Source organism: Helicoverpa armigera, chromosome 28 (genome assembly GCF_030705265.1).
Source record: "Helicoverpa armigera isolate CAAS_96S chromosome 28, ASM3070526v1, whole genome shotgun sequence".
Lineage (NCBI taxonomy): Eukaryota > Metazoa > Arthropoda > Insecta > Lepidoptera > Noctuidae > Helicoverpa > Helicoverpa armigera.
The window spans coordinates 2777930-2799303 of NC_087147.1; the positions used below are offsets into that span (position 1 = coordinate 2777930).

The window sequence follows — 21374 nt, forward strand, 5'->3', positions numbered from 1 at the left end:
AAGTATATAAAACCAGCAATGTACGATGAATGGGGCGATAAAATCTATAAAGGAATTCAAGCAGGAATGGCTGTAAAAAGCCATGTGCTGTTAGAATTTTTTATTTATTTATTTCTTTGATGACCCTGAAAAGTCTTTTAGTACTGTTTTATTAGTTGAAAGACATCATCATTATTTTTGTATCGCTTAAGCTTTTGATGTGAAGTTGAGTGTATATAATTGTTATTGTTATAACGTTATGAAGCTTTTTATTTAAAACTTGCTGTTTATGAAATATAGCCTATGTTACTCGAAGAAACAGTGAAAGATTTTTCAAATCGGTCCAGTAGTCGGAACCTTTAGGGTACAAATAAATATTTCCTCTTTGTTATATTAGTAGAATATATATACTAGATCTATAGACTAGGTTGCGACCAGATATAGTATTTAATTAATTGAATCCCATAAAAACACACAACAACAACTCAATTTAAAACTGCGTCACAGAAACAATAAATTCTAACCCAGTTACTACTCACCCATAATTTTATGGGGTATTTTGCACCCCATTGCCACGCAGCTTGATACTATGACGTCACAACGACATAATACTAACATTGCAATAACATGGAAAACCTATATACTGTAACCATGACCCAATTTGAACATATGTACAACATATGTATGGCATTTGGTAGAATTTTGCATGGAATTTGTGGCAACACTAAAATTTTGGTGTAAACATTTTATTTTAAAGTAATATGTGTTGGTCATTTTATGATGTGCCCGGTTCGTCATCGTTTGAAATAAATTGATGATGACGAGTTTTTTGGTGCTAGTGTTTCCCATGGCTTAGTCATGCCTATCATATTTTGTTGCAAGCAATAAAAATTAACTTGATAATAATATATCAAAAACAAACCGCGACTGTTTGAAAGGGTCGCTAAATTCTGAATGGACAAAATAGTATATTTCGGTTCTAATTTCAAAATGTATAAAGTTCTTATTAGATACTGAAAATCGCTGTACCAAATTCTGTGTGTAGTATATGCGTGAAAGAGCGACAGACGGAATTATTTTCTTATGTATGTACTTCATAAAGGATTTATAAAGATTAGAAGCTACTACTATCTGTAATCGCATTCATATCTCATCCAAGTCATAACAATTAAGGTTAACCCATAAAACAGTCCCTATATAGGATACCTAACAATTTCTAAAACTAGGACATGCCATTATAGTCCCCCATATATTTTATGAAGTCTAGAGCACTATTTTTCTGTGGATAGCATAGTAAAACAAATGAAGTCATTCTAAGGGATGGTCAACTTTTATTGACTTGCGTTTATACATATTAAATAAAAACAAATGACATATTGGCGTGCCTTCGAATCATTAAAAAAAAAAGAATTTGCGATTTTCAAAAAATATTTGCCATTAGATTGCTGGAGCCTCTATTTATCCAGTTATGGGAAGTAGTCGCCTTGTAATGCGGTTGAAATCTAGTGAACATGAAGGCTAAATTTACCGACAACATAAACCACCGTTTTTTCTAAAGGGCTTATTACACTTGACTAAATTCAGTCGTCTAAATGATTCAGTCACTAAATTCAGACAAATGTAAAATCATTTAGGAAGGTAGGTTTCATTAAATCATTTAGAAACCTAATTAGACAAACCTAATTAGACGACTGAATTTAGTCAAGTGTAATAAGCGCTTTAATTGTGCATACTTTCAGTTGCAATAATTTAGATGCAACAAAACGGGGTGGCCAATTTATTATAAGGGCTTATTACATTTGACTAAATTCAGTCGTCTAAATAGGTTTGACTAATTAGGTTTCTAAATGATTTAATGAAAACTATCTTCCTAGATGCGATTACATTTGTCTGAATTTAGTGACTGAATCATTTAGACGACTGAATTTAGTCAAGTGTAATAAGCTCTTTAGTGTTTGCCATCCCGGGCGCTCGTGCCGTGTGTTCACCACCCCTGCCCATAGAGACTTGTAATATAGGTCTAGAATACACTATGACCTAAGTCCTAGATCTAGGGATAAGCTAATTAATTTTATGAAATAAGCTGTCAGCTGTCTGGGTTATTTCAATGGGGAGTCGTTATGTTCAGACTAATTAAATTCAGCCTTGAATTTCTGTGTAGTGAGCTAGATAGTTCAATGTTCTTTTACTCATAATTAGTATTAGTTTAATCTAGGTTTAATCAAATTAATTTTCAATTCAATTGTTTTGTCGTAAATGCGGCCTCACAGGCTTCCATATAGAAATACCTTTTTTGTCACCCGGACAGAAAGCATCCTAAGTTTATGAGGTGAGGTAACAAACCTCACCTTTCTACCAATGAAAATTCTATCAAAATCAGTTTTTTGGAGATAAATTGTGACAAAAGACACATAAAATGTACAAAACAGATGTCAAAATATTACTATGTGCCCTGTATGTGTATCCATATGTATTCGAAATTACAATCAGACAATTCAATTTTGTTGATTCTTTTCTGCAAACCCAAAAGTTTGAAATACAAAATGCGTCAGTGCCGCTTTAGGCACCAAAAAAACATAAACTAAAACCTTTCACAGTCTATCTGATGCCTAAACCACACACACAAAATATTCTCATTAATTCCTTGAAATATACGCCTGGAAATACCAACTTCACAAACTAAATATTTGTCACCACTCGTAATAAAATGAAGGACGCGCTCGGGATAATACCCGCCGCCATATTGGATGGTGACGTCATAACAGAAAGTAGGTTTTATGAAGTGGGAGAAAGTGCTAGAATATGGGTCGAATTAAGACGACTTGGGAATTAGTGCTATTTGCTTTTTATTGTTTAGAAGAAGCTTTCTTAATGGAGTTCTTAGTAAGTGTTTGGAATTGTTTTCTTAGAAGTATTAAGCAGTAGTGTGAAATGGTAATTGGATCTTAACTGTAATTCAGTTTCAGTTCAGACTGAAAGGATCTTATGACTCTCTGACTTTTATACATTCTTATTCTTGGATCATTTATTTTTTATAAAAAAAAAATAGGGTTAATTGTGAAGATGTTAGGTATTGACTGCACTAATTTAAAATGATGTAATAAATGGCTAATACAAGGTCCAAACATAATGTAATTAATTTATAAAAATGCATTTTGTAATATTAATTAAATGAACACGAAATGACCTTCCTTATAGATTAGCAAAATAATCACCCACGCTAAAAACTAATTAACATTAGCTATAGGTACTTAATTACAATTTAATTCGATAAAGAATTAGTCGATTATGCAAAATGTAATAGATCATCACTATTTTAAAATTATTTTTTGAACTTATTTATTTATGCTGCGTTTAGATCGAGCTTATAGGCTAGTTGGCGGTAGAGTACTAGAGCACGAATTGGTAGGCGGGTAATTTAATCGCCAGATACATTTATGAAAAGATATTAGGTAGGTATAATGGTTTCTGTGTTACTAAGCCAATGTGTACCAACCTAATTATTGACAGGAAGTGTGTGGTCGATGTATTATAAAACTGAAAAATTATCCTTTTAAATTAGTGCTTAAAATCGATTGCAGTTCACAGTCATAGAATATGTCAATTTTTTACAATGCACAGCGATATTCGCAAGCCAGTGATGACTAGACCATTTACTAGCCTAATGCAAACGAGCCTTCACTGGCCTCATGATAGAATTAGGTCAATGAAACTAAGGTAATTATGTCAACTGGCCAATTTCATGGAAAAGAGAAACTTTATGACAACACTTAATGTATTTCGCATAAAGAATTATTGATAATAAATTATGGGAGGAAAATGGGCGTGGAATATTTTCGTCTGGTTGTAGTTTTTCCATTGGTTAAGTTTATAGCAATGGTGTAAGAAGAAGGCTATTCTTTGTAATTAATCGACGTTAGTTTATGTCTCAAAGAAAGTATTTGTAGTAAGGACGCAGAAATGGACACATCTATGAAGAAATAAATATAAAGTATATTATATTCAATAACTAATTTTGGCTGAAAACCGCATGAAAATTCGTTTAACAGCTGTTTCAAAGTTCATGGCGAAGTCACGTAGAATCAACATTTTGTTTCACGCGGATCCCAAGAATACTATTCCCCACATTATAGATAGAAATATATACTAGGTACTATTTACTATTATCATATTATTTTTGCGTGAAAGAGGAACAAACATCCTTACATACATACTTTCAAGTGTACCTATGTATAAAATATTTGTAGGATCCTGTCGCTTACATCATCCATATTTTTTTCGTAATGGTGAACGCAACAGTGTATAAGTAATTTGTAAGTTTGTATATTCAAAAATATCTGTGACACGTACCTTCCTACGGAAGTGCTAATTTCGTATTCAATCAGTCAGATTATCACTTACATCGTCATTTTTATTTCCGTCCCTCAAAGCTGTTTCGATTTAGATTATTAGTTTTCTAATAATAGGTCTGATGGCAGATTGTGACGTCAGAATATGATGTGAGAAGGAAAGGGCCCCATTGTGGGCCCCATGGTTTGTTATAGTCATGAATACCAATTAAAATGGACGAATTTACATCTATGATTTCAATTTGCAATCTTTGTGTAGGGAACTGCTTCGTGCACCGGGATAAAAATGTATCTATAATCTTCCTCGATGAATGGCCTATCCAATACTGAAATGATGTTTTAAATCGGACAAGTCTTTCTTGAGATAAAGGCGTTAAAACAAACAAAGTCGTCAGCTTTATAATAGTACCTACTTATAGTTCACGAATTTAAAGGTACCTATTTAAATCATTTGGCAGCGACAAAATCTTTCAAAGAATCAATTAAAATATCGCCAATTCGTCTCAGTCACAGAGGAAATGATGATCATAAAAGCTGACATTGCCATAGAAATATTTATCTATTTATAATTAGTTTAGTTTATACCAAGAAATTGTATGACATCATCGAGGAAGTGTCGGAGAATTTTGTTTATCTTGACATTTGATGCTTAAAGCTAGAGGAAGCTAGGTATAACCGTATAAAGGAAGGGGTTATGAGCAAAAAACTTTAAGGTCTTATTACTAAGTAGGTATCTATACTTAGTATTTTGACATCTTCATCATCTGCCACGCCTTTTGCCGACTATGCTGGGATCGACTTTCATGTCACAAAGCGACTGCCTATCTGACCTCCTCAAGCCAGATACAACTATATGTATAAACCTATATGTATAACCCTCGTTGAGACTGGTTGTCAGACTTTCTGGCTTCTAACTATACACAACGACTCACCAAAGATGTTCAAATGACAGCCAAGACCCGTCTGTTCACCTTGCCTTCCGAATCCCCAATCCCATATAAAATATGTCAAATCAATTTCAATCTTTAGTAGGCAAATCAATAGATCGGGTTTGCTAGAATTCAGATTCTTCGATGACAGATTAAAAACCTACCCCAATATAATTAAGAAATAGGTAGGTAATATACATACTAATTATATAATTAGCAGATCAACTAATGATCTTAACCGTTATCTCATCTTTGACACCTAGTCTTGTTATCTTAACTGTGACTCATGACTCAAAGATAGTTATAATTATAATTACAAATGATTACAAACTCTTTGAGCTTCCTGTTTATATAAAACCGTGCGATATTTTGCTCTTAATGAGATGGCAATTAGTCATGGGGATATTTAAACTGATAAGAAAAACCAATGAAGATAATATTAAAATATAAAAAATATTAAAATATTACTTTTTTGATGCTTAATAATATATTTTGTTTCCTTAAAATAAAGTTTTTTATTGTCAAACAGCTTCAACCCATGGCCATCAGTGTATCGATAAATGGGCTATAATATATGAAACAGAAAGCATTTTACAAATAGAAGTAGTAGTTACTGAGATTGGCTCAATTCAATAGATTATTATTGGAATAGATTTACAATTCTCATTTTAGAAAATCACTCTATTCCTCAGCAGTAATTTTCAAAGTCTACTAAAACCTAGTAATTACGAGTATATAATTTTTCCCCGTCTGAAACTCGAATCTATTACCTATGAGCAGTAACCACATGACTAGACTAACAATAGTTATTTGTTATACAAGAGTGCAAAGTTGCTTTTTAACCGCGGGCTCAATTTTGATGACCGAGCAAGCGAAGGATTCTAAAATTGAAACACGAGCGTAGCGAGTGTTTCAATAATTAGAATCCTGAGCGATAGCGAGGGAATCAAAAGAGCACAAGGTGAAAAATCTTTGCACTCGAGTGCAACACGTAACTTTTCATCCCACCTCATCGAGGAAATTACTAAAACAAAATGGCGCGCACATATGAGTGTCAAATTAAAAAGATGTACCCATTAAAGTTCATTTATTTCAAAACTCAGTTTAAAAATGAAACGAGGTTAAAAATCTATGTAAAAACCATAATAAAAATTACATAATTAATTGAATAATTATTTTAGGCAGTATTTTATTTGTTTAATATGTATTTGTATGAATAGTCTTATCAAGATTATCACAAATGGAGTATTGCACACGATGTTCTAAATTCAAATCACTTTGCCGCTCTAGAGGATAAAAACGGCTTTTGCGCTCAGATATCAAAGGGTAAAACTACTCTTTCCGAGATGGTGGGATGAAAAGCAACATTACCCAATGAACGGGCACTTCCAAAAATCACCATAAACTTAATGTATGTATGCTTGTCCCAAATATGTCCGAATATCGGTCACTTCCTTATATCAGCCGGATATTTATGGGCATTTTACTGTAATACATAAAACTTTATGGCATTCAACACAATTTGGGCGTTTTTCTATGAAATGCTGTATTGTGGAGACTTAATGAGTAGTCCCATATTGGCAGACATGATGGTTATTACCGATTTTAAATAATATATGTATAATAGCTAGATTTCACCAGTGTGCGGCACTGGTGCTCACAAATGTTTCTTCTGGTCTACTCGCTCTCGGGGCTGCGGGATTGTTCGAAAGAGTTACCGCGGCCCTGGTACATAAAAGGCCTACGAAGGAACACGATGGGTTTTAGTCAGTAAAAGTCTGACACTCCCTTACCGCTGCTAACACACAGCGGGAGGGGTCATTTTGGCATCGTTAAAAAAAAAGAAAAATAGTCTATTCGTTCTAGAAAACATCAAATGTCAAAATTGGAACATTAGTGTGCGAACACATGCTAGCTTTTGGTACTTACATTGTAGTGCACTTAGTTTTACAAGTGACTTACGTGATTGTAGCTTTCATTATCTAAATAATAAATAATTAAACAAAGGACATTTAATAATTTTAATCAGTAGGTAAGTGATTTCCGTTAACTCTTATAACATCATTTCTATAAATAATGATTGATATACTAATTATTACACTCAGACCACAGCCCAAAAGCATACTCATACTCATGACCCAAAGTTTTTGACCGTACCGAGAATCAAACAAGGGTCTCTCTGTTTCGTAGTCAGACATGTTGAACATTGCACCAAAACTAGCTCTGTAGGTACATGAAGCGAAGAAACAAAAAAAAGCATTATTTTCTGTTTGTATGTACTCGGACTTTTAATAGCGTGTCAGTAGAGCTGTCTCAAGTAGGATAGGTAAGCAAGCGACATAGCGAGCGAGCGTTTTATTTGTTTCATCGACACCTGTTGGACACGGCAGCAAGTCATAAGCGATTTTAATAGTTAAACTAAAAAAAATATAGAATGATTGTTAAATGCCGGTAAGTGTGCTGTATTAAAGTGCTCTGACATTGTAAAGTTTTTGTGAGTAGAAAAATACGTGTTTTCTTGTATATATTCCATCGCGGATATGTAATTCCCACAGGATGTGGATAAAACTGCTTTCACTTTTAGGCCTTTCAAAATAAAATTATAAGATTAAGGTACGGTTTGACCAAATCATACAAGTTTTTCTAAAGCTATGTTTCTCGTTATCCTTTCCAATTATTTTTTCAAAACCGCTGTTACTTACACCTTGTACCACATCATCATATATCAATATTTGACATGAACCTATAGAGTAAGGTGCTAGCTCGCGAGGAATCAACCCGTTGTGTTTGATCGCTCTACTTGTCTACGGTTTTAGGTGAAGGTTTGATTTCATAGATAAGTAAACTAGATTTTGTTCGCGACTTGGTTTTCTATAGAAGCTAGGCAAATAATAAAAATAGAGTACAGACCCATTATTGGACACAGCTTCTGTTCTCCAAGGAGATCAACCAGTTTCACAGGACATGTTATAGTGTACAAGCATTTGCGCAGACGCAAGTGCACTCACTATTCCTTCACTCTCATAGCCCGATGGGACGGCAATCCCACACCACCGGAGAAAGATCACGCGCAGGACGTGCACCAATGCACGGGCGTATCAATCAAAGTTTCTAAAAAACCCACAAAGCAATATCTATCTATCTAGGGAATACAATCCGAGACCCTGTGCACAATAGTCGCCCTTTGCAACTACTAGACCAAGAGTGATAACAAACAAGTGATCATATAGTTCCAGTAAAGGAGTTATTGAGAACTTGACTGAAGTTTTTCAATGTCATTTCCCTGATAAAAACATATTATTATAATACACAAACATACATACAGTGACTACAAGTACCTACTTGAGCTCTTAATGTACCTATTAATTGCTTACTTTCATCTTAGGTATTTAATAAGTATTATTGTGATACCGTTCTCATTATCACCTTTTTCGGTGAATTAACAAGGTAACATAAAAGGAAGGTGAACATATAATTATTATTAATTTGAATCATGATTTTTTGGTGAAACCCGCATAGAGAGATAACTGTTCAGGATAGTTTTTGAGTTTATTCCGAACGTACAAAACCAGTACTTAATGAGATTTCAATGCTTCGGTAGACCATTTTACAAATATATGAAATGTTTATGAAGATTATTTTCAAAAACTAAGCAATGCCTTCGCCAATCCTAGCTTACCTCTACCCACTATAAATAAAGCACAGAATACACATAAAATACGATAAAGGAACAAGATTATGTGATGACGTGCGCAGGAGTCAGTTTGTTGAACTTGGCTCTTGTAAGGTACTCTCGAGATTCGATAGCGATAGTTCGATTGTCGAAAGAGAAGATTTTCATGGTGTTATTTATGGAATAACGTCGTTAGAAGTTCTTGTTAGAGTATGGTTTGGTTTGCCAAAACACATTAATATGAGAATATTTTAGATGCTGGCATGCTGGAAGAGTCGGGAAACTTTGTAAGTATACAACATTTTCAGCTGTAAATAGTGTCTTCAGCTGTAAAACTACTTAACATATTTAAATGTACACAGATAGTCCAGTTTTTCCGATCCAGATTGGACGCTGCATTTTTTTTTTTCTTTCATGAAAATCATCAAAAATACGTAATGAACTACATGCCCAACTTTCCTAAAGTAAAAAAAAACTAAAAAACTAGTTTTGAGTCTTCCAAAAAAAACTTCAAAAGCTAACATTTCTATCGACTATTTCGAAAACCAGAGCACCTTGCAGCCCCAATTTATTACCATGTCAAAAGTCCCCGCGCATACCTACGACCAGCCAACATAGACCCTCGTACAACAGTGAAATACCCCCGATTATTGCTCTATTCTTCGATGAGGAAGGGAGCAGGGGAGGTCATGGTAAACTGGTGACTTTTTTCCCACTTCTTAAAGGAGATTTATATGAGTAAGGACGTGAACTAATGCGTTGAAATCTTGGAGTATTTAAATAAATGGAAGCGCCATGAACTTAATTCTGAATGCGTGAAAGTCAGTCACTGTTACTCGTGGTGGGGTGATTATTCATTCTCATGTACTTTTGATCACATGGAAAAAATAAAGGATTCAAAAAGCAGCTCGGAGTCTACAGGTTAGTGGTGTTGCCATTTGCACCCCATGCTTAAAACGGCACGTAAAGCCAGCGTCCTCGAATGCTTGCAATATCAGGTCAGAGACCGTCGCGCGTCGGGCGGATTTGAGAAAACTGAATCAATGGTGATTAAACCCTGCAGCTCACTCGATAAGAATACAACAAAATTGTCAAACACAAACTTATACATATATGTATTCGCTTATTGCGTTCCAAAATGAACATAAGTTGGAAATTATACAAAATATTTGTCACAATAATGGACCCTTAGCTTACTCGGTACACACTTTTATGTAGGTACATACGAGTAAGACCGGTGGTCTCATAGTTTTTTCGGAAGTTCCACCTCCGGTTGGTTCAATGCTCTAAGGTTGAAACGTGAACGGTTTCTAGAAGCATTTTTATTATTGTAGGGAATATTTTCGTGGTGTAGTGGTCGGGTTGGTGTTCGTGCATATATGTAGAGTTATTGCTTTAGCTTTTATACGATATTTATGGCTAGAATATTACGTTTATTAGTGCTTAAATAATATTAAAATCAGCCCTTTAAAATTATCTGAAAGTCGTGCTTTCTCGCCAAAATTTTACTGTAAATACCGATTTTAATAAAATTTGGTACGGGTTTTGAAAGTATTATCTCTCGTCGCGTGTGAAACCGCTTGTAATCAATAAAATTGACACTTAGATCCAAATCCTAAGAAATACTCTTATTACAAATGCTTATGTAAGTTTTCCAATTTTACGACAATACTGCTTATCCGATTTAGAAACAATTTGTAACAGAGATAGATTAAACCCTTGGATTTTTAGATCGAAGTAACGTAATCTGATCAATCCAATAGTACCCACACACTGCAAACTTTTAGTCGGCCGATAATATGTTTGGGTTCATAAATCAGTATGAAGATGAATGGAAGTACGCACATTACATCAGATCAAGTATTTAGCCGGTATCTGACCGACTGAAAACTTTGATTGATAACAAGATTTTCTTTAAACAAAATTGACAATTGTCGGCCAACTATTTAGTCTATAGTGTGAGGATATTCTAAAGGGCTTACACATACAGACACATCTTCAAGAGTTTATTTACATAATCCATGATTCATATGCAGCTGTTTAAATAATTTCAACAGTATTATTAGATATTATTGCAGTCATGCCTACTTTAACTGCCCGGCTCCGATTTGACAGGGCGTTATATTTATAGATGTTAGTCAAGGGAAAAGCTTTTGGTAGTCAGACTACTATATTTAAAAGGAGCTCGTGGCTAAATATCAGCCACTGGTGTCGATCGATCATAAGTTTAAGCAACCTATGGTCGGTCAGTGAATGGGTGACCATCATATTATGACTAGTTCTTCCGTGTTTCAAAAGACACGTTAAATGCTGGTCCCGACTGTCATTTGAACATCTTTGGCAGTCGTTATTGATAGTCAGAAGTTAGAAAGCCTGACAAAGTCTTATAAAGAGGTAAGTATCAGGTTGCCCGGGTAACAGGGTTGAGGTCAGATAGGCTAAATGTAAAACATTGGTACTTTCTTAGCTGCATCCTGAAATCCGACCCCAATATATGAAAGAGCTACTAGCTCTCAACTTTAAAAAACATTTGCGTATTTCATGAAATATTTTACTGAGCAAATTCAAATCACAATACGACCCGACCCACAAATCGACCATAAATTCTTAGGCAACATATCTCTATCTACTTTAATTACCACAACATTATGTAATGACATGAAATACCGTCAAAAGTACAGTTTTCAGCACGTTATGTTGGGATGCCATAGAATAGGCATTAAATGAACTTAATAAACTTGTTTTATGGACAATCATGAACTGAGCTTTTGAGGTCAAAACCATAAAGTTATTAGATAAAAGATTTCGGTTGTAGCAATTATAGAAAAACAATGAACATATCTTGGATTCCTTGCTTGCCTTCCTTGGACAAGAACATCATTCTGGCATTCCTTCTGGGAACATAGAGCTTTTCATGTTTTTATACTTTTAGCTTTTCGTTGAGACTATTCGAATAAGTTATTTTGTAACAAGTTTAGTTAACCGTCAAATCCGTAGCGGACCCCAATCGGGGTCTGAACATCAATGTCACCGTAAGCTCGGTTTAGACCCCAATTGGGGTCTTCGAATCAGTCATACACTTTCCTAATTATTTACGCTCATATTTATTTTCTTTCCAATCAAACCACATTTGTGAGTACTAAATAAAATAACTAAATAAATTTAAATTATTTTTACGCATTCAAACCTTTCATATTTAGCATCCCGTTAGAAATATACCTTTTTAAAATCCAATCGTAATTACCGGGAATTCTGATCGAACTCGCCATGTTTGTTTACATTAGTTGTTTTTTTAAATTTGAAGACGCATAGACAAGATGAAGACGTTGATAGAAGTTTTGCATCGAATGATCCGAATCATTAAAATAAAGAATCGATTTAATAATTTTATATTATTTGATATTATAATATTACTAAATTGCACTTTTGTATACTTACCATAATCTGAAAATAAATTAGGAAAAGTAAAATGACTTAATTTATTTTGAAATAATGCTAGAAAATCAGTGGTAGAAAATACGTTGTAGCCGGAATAAAAAAAATCTTCGGTTTTTAGGGATTCTGAAGACGGCAAATGAAGACTTATTTATTTCGTCGGGTGTTTTATGTGCAGGATTCCTGTAGACCTGCCAAATTTAATGGCGATTCGTTACTTCCAACTTTTTAACTGAGCGGCAAAGCTATTTGACGAGAGCCGTAGTTAGGTGTAGTTATCGCAAAATTTTATGACGTTTTTATTGTTTGAAAGGGCAAATAGTTCGCTGTTCATCGAAAGCTGGTCCAAGATGGAAAGATGGCCGCCGCCGACTTATTTTTAACCGACTTCCCAAGCGGAGGTTCTCAATTCGACCGTTTTTTTTTCTGTTTGTTACGCGATTACTCAGCCATTTATTTATCGATTTTGATGATTCTTTTTTTGTTTGATAGCGTATACTTCCGAGGTGGTCCCATTATCATCTGGTCAGGATCTGATGATGGAACCTTGAGAAATCGAGGGCGACTTTCGAAAGTTGCAGAAAGACATAGGTTGAAATCTTATCACTCAGGTGTTTGCCTGGTAGCACTATTTAACAGTGAAGGCTTTGAGCTGACCTGATGATGGAGACCAGTGAAGGTCGAGGGAACTCGACAACTGAATATTTAAACTTTCTCGTGTTTGTGCTTATATTATTCGTATTTACGAGGCCTCTGCAACAGTGAAGGAGATGGAGACGAGAGATGTTCGGTTGTCGAGTTCCCTCGATCTTCTCTGGTCTCCATCATCAGGTCAGCTCCAAACCTTTACTGTTTCATAGTGTTATCAGACATACATCTGAGTGTCAAGTTATAACCTTAGCTATGCTTACAATTTTCGAGAGTTGCCCTCGATTTCTCAAGGTTTCCATCATCAGATCCTGGACCTAATAACAAATATTACCCTTTCGACCAAAAACAAACATCCAAATTGAGAACCACCTCCTTTTTGGGATTCGGTAAAAAATATTTGGTGACTTTAAAATCAATCAATTATTATTATTGTTTCTCATCATCAAATAAGTACCTACATTACTTTGGTAGTTACAAATTGCATTATATTTCAGAACACCAGGCTTACCCTCCGCCGAAACAAAAATCTTAGATTTGTTGAGAAATAATATAAGAATAAATTAAAATTCCGTAATAGGTAATAAAAATTCAATTAAAGTTAAAAATTATTACGAATGACGCAACACCAAAATAAATAATACATATAAAAATTTAATGCTAAAAACTTTCATAAAACTGAAATATCTTTTTTCTTAACAACAAAAACAAATTGAACCTATAATTTAAAATTAATAAATAAAATTGAAATAAGTTGCTATTAAAAAATAGGTATATAAAAAATTGGTATTCGATTATTTATAATAAATATCCGATTTAGGTATCGAATGCACACCGCTGATTGAAAAAAAAAAATACTCCATTCCAAACTCTACTTCTTTTTGATCTTGTAAATTGTTCATTTTTATTGTGTATTTTATTTGCTGATTTTTTAGTTATTGAACATAAATAAGTGCACGAAATGTATTGCAACGGATTGAAAATGTTATAAATATGACGTTTGTGTTGTGTTTGAGAAAGTGATGCGATTATTTATTGGTAAGTTTTCACCAAATTTGAAATGCCTAACTTTTCGATAGACTTAAAAACACCGTAATTATTATCTTTTTCTGAATTAACTGACTCCATTCGACCTTTGCACGTTGTTGTCAAATAAGTGAGCTCTAAAGTTATAGTTAAAATACTTCTGATCAGGCATTACGGACTTAGAATTAATGTGTTGAAAGTTAGTACAAATTTTTGACATCCATGTCGCAATTCAAAATTCCCGCCGAATCAACGGTTAAGTCATATGTCAAAATCTTGTCGAGCAGAGGGGTTAATATTGAAATTAGCGCGTATAAATACCAATAATGATACCTATTTAAGGTAGAAAAAAAGTACATACCATAGATTTTCATAAGGTTTTCACGGAAAGATAGATTGATGATTCATGGGAAACTTTTTAAAAATATGCATACTCCGTGCTCAGTCGAACGGGTCATTAGTGACAAGATACTTATTAAATAAAAAGCTCATACAAATTTCATTGCATTTATGCAAAAATAACTCCGAATCCGTCTGACTCAAATATGAAATTCCAGGTCAATCCACCCAAATGCTATTACATTTCCAGATTTCCGATACAGACCCTATAAATTATATTAGCCATTAAACAAACGACGCTGCCGTGATAATCTGCCATTAATATACGCCATATTTATGTCCGCCATTGTTTAATTCGTCTATACTCTATGGCAATTGGGTCATGGACTAACAAATTCGTCTGGATGGCCTTTTTAATTATTAGTTGCAATTATTTCGCGACTGATGTATGTGGTTTTTTGTTTGTTAGTTGGCTTATCTTTTGTTTTTTAAATGGATACTGAGAATGCGTCCTATAGTTTTGTTGGGAGGAACGTGGGATAATGTTGTGATGAAAATGTTAGACTCCGATCTCGGCCTATAGAGTCATTACATTACATCATTCGCTGTTTTTTTTTTCATAAGGAGTTTTCGCGTGACATTAAAACCTGAAAGATTTCAAAAGTTGAGATATTGATTGCAAAAGTTTTTTTAATTCTACTGGTAATTCGAAAGAAGAGAAACTCTTCTATTCTTCCAGTCTTACCTCGGGGTTTTGGGTGGCCCGGGTAACTGGGTTGAGGATAGCAGACAGACAGTCGTTCCTTATAAAAGACTGGTACTCAGCTGCATCCAGTTAGACTGAAAGCCGACCCCTATATAGTAGGGAAAAGGCTAGGCAGATGATGTAATACAAGCAAACTCTCAAGTAGTGTCTGAACTTAGTCTAGCAACTTTCTAGTGCTTATTTACACTGTTGTTTTAAATACAAAATGAATGGAAACCAGGAAACTGTCTCATCATTAATAAAGGATACGCTCATGTTGTGACGTACATGACCTGCGTTTAAAATAAGCGGAACCACAGACGTTGTAACTAGACTTGTAATAAAATGAATTATTTCCATACTGATTGTATTACGCATTGTGAATGGAATATGTGAATAGGTACTTAGTTGTGCCAGTGCATCTACTTTTCTTTACTTTCCTTATTTGCTTATAAAATATAAAATAAGAAAGCAAGATGTTTTGATGAAAATATTAGTATTTCTGAAAATATAAAAGTTGATTAGAAACAACTCAACCGCCAGGGTTATGGTGTTGTAATGGGATATTACAGGAGAGGCATAGAACAAGTTTTCCTCTCGCCTCAAATGTCTACTCAAAATTGTCTACCAGCTCTCTAACAACGGTTTTATCTACGAACCACATACTCATTTGTTAAACCATTATAATTCATATTGAAAAAAACCCACACCTATTATAAAACCAATATTAGGTACCTACATTTTATTATTTCGCCATACCCCCCAAAAAATACAACAACATACCATATTTTTTAATCTAAATCCTCAATTACCATGCCTGTCATCTACATGGCAAGTATAAACTCGACACGTTGTCTTGCCTACCATGGGACCCCATTAGTATTCACCATAGACCCCATAGGCTCGACAGGAGTATACCTTTGTATATTAATTGAACCGACTTTGAAAGTGGTAGATGAAATCTATCTATACTTGTAAAACATAAGGAAACAGACTCCGAAACTAATGAACCGATTTGAAAAATTCTTTCACTGTTGAAAAGCTACACTCTTCTCGAATAATATAGGCTATATTTTATCCTGGTACGGGCAGTAGTTCCCATAGGTAATCCCATTACGTAATTTGGAGGACCACTTACCGATGTCGGTAGTGTTGAAGTAGATTTTACTCACAAATTATGTTTTCGTGACTATTCACATAGGTGGATTAATTAAATCAATTTACCCGCGTAAAAGTTAGTTACTCTCACGCTTGGCGCGATCGGGTTATAAATGGTTATTCATAAGGAGACAGCAACCAGAAAATTTGGCAGTCTTACCAGGAGTTCAGATCATACAAAACTCTGGTATGCAGTCCATATGAAACACTGGTACTCTTCTACATTCAGTTAAACTGGAAGCCAATCCAACATGGTCGGGAAAAGGCTAGGCAAATAAAGACCAGCTTAATCCGCTCTTAAATAGCCACATACCACACTGGGTTAATAAAACAGATGTTAGTACTGACCTATAATCTACTGCCGCAAAACTGTCCGTCCGTCCGTTAATAAGACTAATTGATATGCCCCGGTTTCGTCCGTAATTACATTGTGGGTGCTTCCTTAAATGTCGTTTGATGTTAGGTAAATATAGTGTATTAACAACTTCACGGTTATACATATAACTTGAAGGATTAATCAGCATATTAAATAAGAGAGTAACTCTGTCTGTCTGTTTGTCGCTTTCACGTCAAAACTACTGAACCGATTTAAATGAAATTTCGTACGGAGAGACTCAAGAGTCTGAGGACGGACATAGGTTAGTTTTTACCCGGATGCGCGGAGTAGTTCTATGAAGATGCGGGTGGAACAATAAACGCGTGTGCATTTTTTTATGATTGTAGGTAGGTAATAGCTACATACTATTTTGAATTATTTTAATGATACACCTATTGAAACAAAATCACAGTTAACTTCGCTACAAAATCCATATTTATTCCCTTTAAAGTTATATCTAATATAATGCTAAATGTGTCCGTATTTCTAAAGATAATGTCCTCACTACCGGCAGATGTCGGCATAGAGTTGTATGTCTGTTTGTCTGGTATTGTAACATGCTGCTCCCTAAATGGTAAAGCAAACGGAATTCAATTGGAATACAATTTTAGAACTATTGCTAGTTAAATACGAGGTGGGGTGTGGTACAAGCTGTAAGGTCCAAGAGATTAAAATTAGTTTCTAACGTCCCCACTCAGAGACATTTAATGATTACTTAAGTCACTCCTTAGTGACGGAATGGCATACAAATCCTTCACTAAGGAATGGCTTAAGTAACCATTAAATGTCTCTGAGTGGGGAGGTAAGACTTTTTATATTTTTTCGGAAATGTACAACTTTATTTTACTTTAATAAAATTCTACAAATTAGGTAAAAATATGAACAGACATTTAATTTCCTTAGTTGAGCTTTGCAAATACAGTAAAGTGAGTTAAAAAAAAAATAATTAACTAGAAACTACATATTCTCATCTCACAAATGCTGAACGACCTGGCTGAATCTTCTCTACGCATCGGCCTACGGATGAACTTGGACAAAACCAAGGTCATGTTCAATGAACATGTTCTACCGGAACCGATTGCGATACACGGCGCCGTTCTCGAAGTTGTTCGGAAATATGTATACCTCGGGCAGACATTGCAGTTAGGTAGAAACAACTTTGAGGACGAGGTGAATAGGAGAATTCAGTTGGGTTGGGCTGCATTTGGGAAGCTACGTCGAGTCCTAACATCGTCGATCCCACAGTGCCTAAAGACGAAAGTCTTCAATCAGTGCGTCCTACCTGTCATGACTTACGGAGCCGAAACGTGGACACTGACGGTACGGCTGGTCCACAAGTTTAAAGTCGCTCAGCGGGCTATGGAAAGGGCTATGCTTGGCATTTCTCTGAGGGATCGCATCAGAAATGAGGTAATCCGTCAGAGAACCAAGGTCATCGACATAGCCCACCGAATCAGCAAGCTGAAGTGGCAGTGGGCTGGCCATATTAGCCGAAGAACCGATAACCGTTGGGGTAAACGAGTTCTAGAGTGGAGACCACGCCTCGGCAAGCGTAGTGTAGGACGTCCTCAGGCACGGTGGAGTGATGACTTGCGCAAGACGGCTGGCAGGAGCTGGATGCGAGTAGCCGAAAATCGATCTCAGTGGCGTGCACTTGGAGAGGCCTATGTCCAGCAGTGGACTGCGATAGGCTGATGATGATACATATTCTCATAACATATCAAGCCATGACAGCATGTCTAATAGCAGTCTTATCTCTTTTTTCGCCATTTAACTTAACAGTCTATTTATTTAATTTAAATAATTCCAACGTATAACTTAGACCACACTACATCTATTGACCAATACCGGTCTCAAATAACTACTGTGTGTTAACTGAAATAGGTTTTACTTAGCACCGAATCACTTCATTGGGCCACCAAAGGCTTTTTCTTATATTGTACAAATAGTTTTCATTTGTTTTGGAAAGGAATAATTCCATTATGCTTAGGTAAGATTAGTTTACAAAGTTAATTGAGGAGATGTAGTTCTATAAACTTAGGTGGATGGATAAGTAAGTTACTTAATTTTATATAGATACCTTGGTTGTTTCATTTTTATATCAATATTTCAACAAAATGGTTTTCGCACGTTTATTCACGAATAAAAAGGAATTGTGTACGTGACGGTATGAGACTTCACCTTATGTTAGAGCTAGAATCTTGTCGCACACGAAGGTTGTAATTTTACGAATAATTTAGGAATTTTCGATCGTCATTTATTACATACAGTAGACCAGAAGAAACATGTGTGTGCGTCACTATGCCGCCGCACACCGTTATAATCTCGCCTTAACAATTTATCTGTGTATCTCTTTAAAATATAAGGCTATATTTACATAATTACTTATAATGTTTTTCTTTATTTACAGAAGGCCACTCGATGCAGCGGCGAGAAGCGATAGATGACATTTACGATGACCCGCTGCTAGGAGACGAAGCCACTGACGATGAAACTATGAATGATACGGACAATTCAGGTAAATAACACAAATGATATCACTACATAGTATAAGACAAAGTCGCTTTTTCTGACCCCATAACCCTATGTCTCTTTGTACGCTTAAATCTTCGGTGGTCAGCCATGACGGCTGTTCTCATTCTTAAGGAGATCAGCCAGCTGCACAGGACATATTATAGTGCACAAGCATTTGCCCATACACAGGTGCACTATCTATGAGTTGACTCCTCTAAAGCTCGATGGGATGACAATCCGACACGACTGGAAATTATAGTCTCCTTTTCCTGCTATCTCCTACGTGGTTGTGGAGTCAGTTTTCTTTATCATTCTCCTCCACTTCGGTTTATCCATGACATCTACATATATATATCGGATACATGACATTTTATCATCTCTTTTGCAACATCGTCTCAAATTGGGCCATTTACTACTTTTCAACTTATTATTGAGCCGAAATAAACTATCGGCTGACTAAAAGTTTGTAGTGTGCGTGAGCTCTGAAGATGATACACAAATTCAACAAACTTATGAAACCGATGTATTTCTTTCAGAACCTCAACCTCAGAAGATAAAGGCTGTGATAGAGACGCCTCCCAAGCATTATGAAGTGAAAGCCGGAGAGAACGTCACACTGGAGTGTAAAGTTACTCCTGACAGTAAGTACATACACCTTCTTCTTATTTAGGGTTCCTTCTGATTTCTTCTGAGCTAATGAGGTCGGGATAGGTATGAGCTGTACTTAAGAAACTACGGAACCCTACACGGTTTTATATAACTGTCTTCTGTCTGTGGTTTGGCCCGAGTACCGTAGGAGGTACTTCGCTCATCCAGATAAAAAGCAGCCCATAGTCTTCCTCAATAAATGAGTTATTTAACAGTTGAAGATTTTTTCTACAAAGTAACTTCTATTTTATTATATCTTTATGAGTGGTTTTCAGTCAATATTTAAACTTTTTTCAATGGTTACATAAGTACAGTTATCCTTTTTGAGAAGATTACTAAAGTGCGGAACTTTCCTTATATGAAAAACCGGATACTGCAATTATCTGACCGTTAAAATTATAATTAAAATTCAAAAGAACATCCGTCTTAGTTCTTTCTATCGTAAAAATACTTTCATATTGCAAAACCTAGCCTATACAAACTCTATATTTAAACCAACTGCAAAAAAGTGCATCCTTACAACCAAATAAAAATTGATTTATGCACGTACATAAAACATACATTCCCGTTCCAAATTCAAAATAATAACAGCCATCATTCATTGCGCAGTTAAAAATGTTCCAAACAAAATGGCGGCGCTTCCGGCTGGCGCCAAAACTCATGCGCAACTTCCGTGTAACGGACGGATTTGGCTATCTTTGTAATACTACGTGTAAACGTAAATGGTATTGTCGGTATGTTTGTCACGGTACTAGTAGTTTTTATTGCTTTCACCAGGAAGTGAGTGTAAAACTAAAATAGGCAGACATCTTGGAATCGTGAATGTCGCTTGGATATTAAATTAATGATGACGAGGTCTTTAAAACCAGACGTTTTGAGTGGAAATGGTTCTAGTTTTATTGAAACGGGAAATTGCTAGGCTGCAATTCGTACTATGAAACTGTGGAGTTTGTTAGTTTGAATGAATGAATGCATGCAATCATGCTCTGATTGGCGATAACTCCTTCAGTGTCAGATACCTAGATAGATGTAAGAATGGCGGGATGCTACGGGTTTTATTGGTATATTACTTTGGGTACATGGACAAAAATGCAGGAGAAAGCTAGCTAAATAACAAATGATGAACTTATAGGAAAATAAAATTCACTCCCTGCTAAATATGATCTACAATCACTACAGTCACAGTTTTCTAAAATCAACTGTACTTGTTTTTCAGGGGGTACAGTCGCTGCGTGGTTCGCGAAAGACAGCCAGTACTTCATGGGCAGCATAGGTTTACATCCTGAAGAAACCCGGTATTCCATGTAAGTATCAATCTTTAATGAGGAGCTAGTGGCTGAGTAGTAAGTAACAGCGTATAATAAGCAACGCGTGGTTAATCCATGGACGAATGATTCCTCCGTATTTTGGTGCGCCTACGATGTCATCATTGGCAGCTGTTACTGGCAGTCAAAAGTCCAGTTTTACAAAGAAGTACCTATTGGATGAAATACAAGTCAAGTCCCAACATCTATGGAAACAAACACGGTGTACATCAGTGCTCCAAACCTGTGTT

At 35.4% G+C, this 21374-nt stretch overlaps 1 protein-coding gene across 2 annotated transcripts in view; it reads left to right on the forward strand.

The window, feature by feature from the left end:
• LOC126056877 (neural cell adhesion molecule 1) overlaps positions 1-21374 on the forward strand; it is a 293596-nt gene that overhangs the window by 124831 nt on the left and 147391 nt on the right. For both annotated transcript variants that reach the window (XR_010277933.1, XM_064042375.1), the window contains exons 3-5: positions 19068-19175; positions 19708-19812; positions 21036-21123. Coding sequence is in view for 1 of the 2 variants with exons in the window: in XM_064042375.1 (XP_063898445.1) it covers positions 19068-19175; positions 19708-19812; positions 21036-21123 (301 nt within the window). In the remaining variant the exon portion in view is untranslated. The remainder of the gene's footprint in view (positions 1-19067; positions 19176-19707; positions 19813-21035; positions 21124-21374) is intronic.